Source organism: Urocampus carinirostris, chromosome 10 (genome assembly GCF_059441175.1).
Source record: "Urocampus carinirostris isolate Australia breed hairy pipefish chromosome 10, RoL_Ucar_1.0, whole genome shotgun sequence".
In the NCBI taxonomy this organism is placed as follows: Eukaryota; Metazoa; Chordata; class Actinopteri; order Syngnathiformes; family Syngnathidae; genus Urocampus; species Urocampus carinirostris.
This window is the reverse complement of record NC_142358.1, coordinates 40,479,286-40,486,821: the sequence shown is the minus strand read 5'-3', so window position 1 is coordinate 40,486,821 and position 7,536 is coordinate 40,479,286. Positions and strand designations below refer to the sequence as shown.

Here is a 7,536-nt window from a genome sequence, read left to right as displayed (position 1 = left end):
GGGGTTCAAAAACAGCGGAAATCCGCGGATCCGCGGAAAATTCTGATCCCTGCATATCTCTATCGAAAGACCTCACATTTCATTCACATTTGATATCAAATGATCTCCACTTGAGTATACAAGATGCTCACTAGGGACCGATTCCAAAAAAGAAGGAAAAAAAACCAACGTTAACATTTAAGCCAAGCCACTAACGCATTTAGAATAGTTTGAATCTAAAACATTTTGTCTAATGTCTAAAATGTCTATTTTCTGTAATCTTTGTACAAAATATTCTTTTTCATGAAAGTTCGGTCACGCAACTGTTCTTGTATATTTTAAATATACATTTAGCATTGAAAAATAAAATTTCTTCACGAAAAAAGTGCAGTTATTGGGGGGATTCAAGCCGCCTGATTGAAAGACGGGTAAATTATCAAAAATAAAAAAAATATTAAAAAAATAATATGTGGAAGTATGCAGTTACAGGGTTGGGTAGGGTTACTTTAACTGGATTACTTTCAATTACTTTTGGATGACTCCAATACCAAATATGCTAATAAAAGACAAAAGAAACTAAATATGAATAAAATGACTCAATTTTGTGCAGGCTTGGGGAGTAACGGAACACATGGAACGGGAAAAATGATGTTTGGATTGATTTTCATTTTGTTTCTGTCGCATTTGATGTTAGTTTTGCCGGAGATCAAAGCCAGGAGAGAAAGCTTACCGCGTGTTGTGAGTCATCATTTTATTCATATTTAGTTTCTTTTGTCTTTTATTAGCATATTAGCACAGTTCTAAGGTCTTGGGAACCTCCTGCGTGGGTTCAAATCCAGCTACCGGACTTCCTGTGCGGAGTTTGTATGTTCTCCCCGTGCTTGCGTGGGTTTCCTCCGGGAATTCCGGTTTCCTCCCACATTCCAAAGACATGCAATTCAAGTGAATTGGCCTGTTCAAATTGTCCCTAGGTTTGAATAAGCGAGCGAGTTGTCTGTCCCTGTGTGCCCTGCGATTGGCTGGCAACCAGTTCAGGGTGTCCCCTGCCCACTGATTGCTGGGATGGGCTCCAGCACCCCCGCGACTCTACTGAGGATAAGCGGTGCAGCTAATGAGATGAGAGAAGTTAAAGTAACCCTACCCAACCCTGCATCATGCACCCTCTTGTGGCCATCATGAATAATATCATTCAACCGTTTCAAGACGAGAGCTAGTTTTTATGACTAGTGCAAATCCTCTGTAATATTTGACCGCAGGATGGCACTGTTGTCTAACGAAAACCAGTGCCACGGAGAACAGCGTAGCAGCAAAATCCTAGAAATACATGGCTGCAACCTGTGTAGGGATTCCACTACGTAAAACAAATAAAAATTTCTCGACCGAATAATCTCAATCCTTCCCTTAAAATTTAACACTTTGTGTTCCAATGTACAGTAGAGACTGATATTTTAAATATTTTTGAGTGTTTTTCAGAGGTTCTATTGTTTCAGTCAAGTCATGTTTATTTGTGACGCCCTTAATCATAGAGTCTCAAAGGGCTGCACAGACCACAGATTATTGCAAACTACAGACTATTATGACACTATCCCCTGATCTAAAACCTACACGAGGGCAAGGAAAAACTCAAAAACCCCAAGTCATGTTTATTTGTGACACCCTTAATCACAAAGAGTCTCAAAGGGCTAAACAGACCACAGGTTATTTCAAACTACAGACTATTATGACACTATCCCCTCATCTAAAACCTACACGAGGGCAAGGAAAAACTCAAAAACCTCAGCATGAGGAAAATCAAGAAACCTTGAGAAGTCAAGTCCTGTGTATTTGTGATGCTCTTAATCACAAGGAGTCTCATAGGGCTGCACAGACCACAGATTATTTCAAACTACAGACTATTATGACACTATCCCCTGATCTGAAACCTACATGAAGGCAAGGGAAAAACTCAGCATTGGTTGTAAGTTGAACCGTAAATAATTAAAAGTTCTAGTATTTAGGTTTTTATGTTATATAACACTGAAGAGTTAATATTTCAAATTTGTTGTGTAGTTTGTTTTTCAAGGATTTCGTGTTGCTTGACTTTTAAGTTGCTTATATAAAAACAGTTCCAATTTCTTGGAAGTTCACTTGAAATTTGAGTATAATATAGTGGTTTGGTTGGTGGTTGGATCCCTTGACCACACAGGTGTTAGGGACACCATTTCCCATGGTGTGTCTTGGGCACGTACAGCGTGGTGGCGCCCATCATTTTCCAGGCCAATGCAGTAGCATCATACCTTATTTATTCTCTCATTTAATGCATCATTATTAGTTGTATATCGGTTAACAAAAATCTGAAAAGGTGAGGTGAAAGCCGGTTCTCTGAAAAAGCAGAGTTCCCATCACGAATAGTTTGCGCTTTGCAAAAATATGCCTGTTTTGATCATTTCAAATCGTGTGCACTGTATAACAATTTTTGTATGTGAAAAATAATTAAAATAATTGTGCGGAGGGGCGGGGGGCATGCCCCCAGACTGCCCACCCACCAGGGCCTCACAAAATTCTATAGAAAACACAATCAAAGTCTTTTTCTGTCTTGATATTTTGACAACGATACAAACTTCTGAGACAAAATGTCCCGAGATGATCCGACCTGCGAGACAATGCTGAGAAAAACAAGTGAAAAATGAGCTGCAGTTTTAAATAGGTCCACTTGATGTCAGCAAAGCCAGGCACCACTTGCAAAGCAACAAGCAGTATTTCTCTTTTTTCTTTTTCTCTCTCTTTTCTCGAAGAGAGAAAAATACAGCTAGTTGCTTTGCACCTCTCTTTTTTCTTTCCGTGTCTCTATCTCTAGTTTTCTTTATCTATTATTCTCTCCTGTTCTTTTTTTCTCTCATTCCCCCTTACTTTTTTTCTTACTTTCTCTCTCATTCTCTCTCTACGCCTCTTTCTTTCTCTTGCCCATTTTCTCTTTCCTTTTCACCATCTTTTTCCATTTATTTCTTTTCTTGCTTTTGCACTCTTTTAAATTTCTGACTTTTTTTCTTTCACTTCTTATCTACCTCCATTTATCTTCTTCCTCCTTTTTCTCTTTTGTCTCTTCCTTTCCAACATAATTTCTCTGAGTTGTTTCCTTCTCTTTCGGTTTTCTCCCTTATTTCTCTTCCCCTATCATTTTTCCCCATTTATTTTTTTGTGCTCACTCTATTTCTCTTTCTTTTCGCTGTCACTGTCTCCATTGTTCTCTCTTTTTGTCTTTCTTGCACTTTTTTCTTTATTTTTATCCCCTCCCTTTCTATCTTTTGTTGTATCTTTCATTTCTTTCTTTCCCCTTTTCTTCTCTGTGCTCTCTCTATTTTACAACTTCTGAGACAAAATGTCCCGAGATGAAAACATGTCAGCCAGAGTTTGTGGACAACAAAAATGGACAGTCTTCTCAAAAACCAAAACCATGATTCGGTCCATAAAAAACACTAAATCCACAAGGGGGCGATCTCCTCTCTACAGGATTCCCGGAGGCTGTCCCTTCCCGGCAATCTTTTTGGAGCACTCCAGCAGAGCGTTGTGGATGTCCTTGGCGCAGGAGATCTGGGACTTGATCATGCCCAGGTACTGTCCGTAGGACATGGACTCGGTCTGGACCGTGTCGGGTTTGGTGGCGGTGGGGACCAGGTTGGGGGAATGCTTGGCGCTGTCGATGCTCTGCGAGAGGCACTCGTAGGCCAGACGCTAAAAAGAGTAGAAAGGACATTTTTCATGGGAGATAAAGTATCTAGGCCATTAAATATAAATAAATACCGTAAATTCTGGACTATAAGCTGCTACTTTTTCCAACTTTTTTTTAACAGACTCGATTACTGTGTTGCGAGCGTGTTGCTAGTAGCGTTTTGCTACCCTTCACAGGCACGGTTTGGGATGAAAGTTATAATATCATTATTAAAGCTTTGAAAACTCTCTCGGTGTACCGTCTTTCTTTGTAAAAATGTGTAACTATGTATAATATGTTTTTGCAACTGTATATTTTTGTAATGTATTTATTTTAGAAACTTATTCTGATATGTTTTGCACGAGCAAATGAGAAAGAAGGGGCGGGGCAAACGCGGGCTGACGGGAAGTGGAGTAAAGGTGAGACGTGTTTGTGGACGCGGCAGACAATAGTAGATATATATTTTTCCCACCCCTAACTTTGGAAATATACACTTTTTTCCTTGGATTACTTTCAACGGGCACCCGGACTCTGCAGGTCTGCATCAAACCTTAAGTACCGGTATCATTTTACGTTCATTTTGCCGGCTGTGATTTTTGGACTGTCGGGTATGGATTAATTTTGTATTTGTGTTGCATATTTTCAATGTGGGCGCATGCGGCTAATATACAGGTGCGGCTTGTGTATGTACAAAATCGGTTTTCCTCCCGAAATGTGGTGGGTGCGGCTTATAATCAGGTGCGATCTATAGTCCGGAATTTACGGTATATAGATATATGAAATATAGAGGCCATTAGACAAGTATATAGATGGAAAGTTAATCCAGGGGTTGGCAACTAGTTGAAATTACGCCCGCCTTGAGGTAATAATGGGCCCATGGTCCAAGCTTGAACACCGATCCAATATATATATGTTTTTAATATAAATGCAGACATCTATATGTTATATTTCTTAATATTTGGTATTGAATCTCTCACAATTAAAGGAAAACCACACATTAGTTCCCTGTTTTAAGCACTTCTTTTGATTTTTACTGAAGTCGGATTTTTGTAATATTACCACCGTTTTATTTTTGTAGTATTTGTCAATAGATATCTGTAATAATATTTGCTTTAATATTTCTGTATTATATTACTGTAGTGGTATTTTTGTTTGTATTTCTGAGGAAGTATTGCTAAAGTATTTCCATAGTAGTATTTTTGATTCATTTGTAGTATTTTCATAGTAGTATTTTTGTCATTATTTTTTGTCATTACTGTATTGTAGTTGTGTTTTTGTTTGTAGTATTTTGTATTTTAGGATTACCGAAGTCGGATTTTTGTAGTATTACGAGTTTTATTTTTGGAGTATTTCTGTTGTAATGTATCTGTAATAATATTTGTGGTACTTCTGCCGTAATATTTTTGTATTATAACATTACTGTAGTGGTATTTTTGGAGTATTTCAGTAGAGGCACTTGAAAAATATTTTCATAGTATTTTTTTTTTATTCATTTGTAGTACTTTTTATTCATTTGTAGTATTTCCATAGTAGTATTTTTGTTTTGTTTTTTTAATTACTGTATTGTATTGTAGTTGTCTTTTTGCTACAGTATTATGTTTTGTAGTCTTTTTGTTACAGTATTATGTTTTGTAGTATTTTGTATTTTAGTATGACAGAAGTTGGATTTTTGTAGTATTACCAGTTTTATTTTTGTAGTATTTCTGTAATAATATATCTACTAATATGTGTGGTATTTCTGCCGTAATATCTTTGTATTATAACATTACTGTAATGGTATTTCCATAGTAGTATTTTCGATTCATTTGTAGTATTTGAATTCATTTGTAGTAATTTCATAATATTTTTGTAGTAATTATTTTTGTTATTACTGTATTGAAGTTGTATTTTTGTTACAGTATTTTTGTTTGTAGTATTTTGTATTTTAGTATTACTTAAGATGGATTTTTGTAGTATTACCAGTTTTATTTTTGTAATATTTCTGTAATAATATTTGTGATATTCCTGCTGTAATATTTTTGTATTATAATATTAATGTAGTGGTATTTTTGGTAGTATTTCTGAAGATGTATTGCTAAAGTATTTCTATGGTAATATTTTTGATTCATTTGTAGTACTTTTGATTAATTTGTAGTATTTCCATAGCAGTGTTTTTGTAATATTTTTTGTAATTATTATATTGTATTGTAGTTGTATTTTTGTTTGCAGTATTTTAGTATTACTGAAGTCGGATTATTTTAGTATTACCACAGTTATATTTTTGTAGTATTTCTGTTATATCTGTAATAGTATTTGTGGTATTTCGGCCATATTTTTTTATATTATAACATTACTGTAGTGGTATTTTTTGTAGTATTTCTGAAGAAGTATTGCTTAAGTATTTCCATAGTAGTATTTTTTTATTCATTTGTGGTATTTCTATAGTAGTATTTTGTAATAATTATTTTTTGTAATTACTGTATTGTAGTTGTTACAGTATTTTTGTTTGAACTATTTAGTATTTTAGTATTACTGAAGTTGGATTTTTGTAGTATTACTGCAGTTTTATTTTTGTAGTATTTCTGTTGTAATATATCAGTAATAATATTTGTGGTATTTCAGCCGTAATCTTTTGGGGTATTACAACATTACAGTAGTGGTATTTTTGGTAGTATGTCTGAAGAAGTATTGCTAAAGTATTTCCATAGTAGTATTTGTGATTCATTTGTAGTATTTCCATAGTAGTATTTTTGTAATTATTTTTTGTGATTATTGTATTGTAGTTGTATTTCTGTTACAAAATACAAAAAAATGAAAGCATACATTTGTTAAATACATGATTAGATTCTCATTGTATTATCTTAATGAATTGCTTAAAATTCATTATCAATACTTGAATACGTTATTTTTTTGTCCACAAACTGAAATGTATTTATTTGAATTTCTTAGAATGTTATCACCGGGTTGATTATTATAAATACCAAAAGAAAATCACAATGATGAAGTACTGGTAAGCAAGTTTCACAAGTTTTGCGGGCACCTCATCTGTCCTCAGGGGGCACCCTAGCGCCCGCGGGTCCCACGATGGAGACCCCTGTTTTATAGGAAATGGCGAATATCACAAATGTCTAAATCTCACCAAACAAAGCTCCAGTTGATCGCAAAGTGCGTAGAACTCCTCCAAGCTTTTGTCAAAGCGCTGAACAGCGGTGTCGCTGCTTGTACTTGATAGGGGATAATGGACAATTCTCATTACTTCCCCTTAAAAATAATCACATTTAAAAATAAAATAATACATACACTCCATTATCTATGATGGTGTTATGGGTGAGGTTAAGCGACGCGATCTTCATGAGATTCTGTGAAGGTAAAAAGCTCAACATTACGACGCGCATGAAGGCATCACAATAATAGACTGGTCGTTTTTTTAGTACCTGCAAACTTTCTTTTAATTGCGGGATGAGGATTTTAAATCGATGAACCGGGTCGAAGTCTTGTTGCTGAGTGAGTTGCTGTTGTTGCTGCTGTTGCAGAGAAGCAGCTTGTTGTGCTTGTAAACTCGGACCGCCGGGTTGCTGTTGTTGTGACGCCATTTTGGCTAGGCAAGATTTTTTTTACACACCGGAAATAGAAAAAATACTTCCGGGATGAAAGTGACGTTCTCTTTCGCGGTAACAAATATTAGTTTTATTTTAACAAGAAGAAACTCTGAAATCTATATATTTTTATTATCTTTATCATTATTATTACTATCATATACAGTACATATATCATTTTACTTAAATTCTGAAAACATTGTATGGAAATACTACGACAGATATATTACAACCTAAATACTACAAAAATAAAACCAGTAATATAAGAAATACTACAATCGAAATATTTCAAAA

At 35.2% G+C, this 7,536-nt stretch overlaps 1 protein-coding gene across 1 annotated transcript; it reads right to left on the bottom strand.

Moving 5' to 3' along the window:
- Positions 1-3,187: 3,187 nt before the first annotated feature.
- Positions 3,188-7,274, bottom strand: med29 (mediator complex subunit 29). Its single transcript, XM_088346329.1, has 4 exons — positions 7,081-7,274; positions 6,947-7,005; positions 6,786-6,870; positions 3,188-3,690 (listed from the first exon to the last, which is right to left on the bottom strand). Exons 1-4 carry the CDS (start codon positions 7,237-7,239, stop codon positions 3,463-3,465), a joined length of 531 nt encoding a protein of 176 aa, XP_088202455.1. The 5' UTR covers positions 7,240-7,274; the 3' UTR covers positions 3,188-3,462.
- Between the last annotated feature and the right edge of the window lie 262 nt (positions 7,275-7,536).

Bases quoted from the DNA above. Each gene is read 5' to 3' on its own strand.
- med29 (XM_088346329.1), bottom strand. From the start codon at position 7,239: ATGGCGTCACAACAACAGCAACCCGGCGGTCCGAGTTTACAAGCACAA. The intron at 6,871-6,946 runs GTATGTATTATT...TCCCCTATCAAG, and splicing joins ACCATCATAGATAATGGAGT to TACAAGCAGCGACACCGCTG. The intron at 3,691-6,785 runs GTGAGATTTAGA...TACTCTTTTTAG, and splicing joins ATCAACTGGAGCTTTGTTTG to CGTCTGGCCTACGAGTGCCT.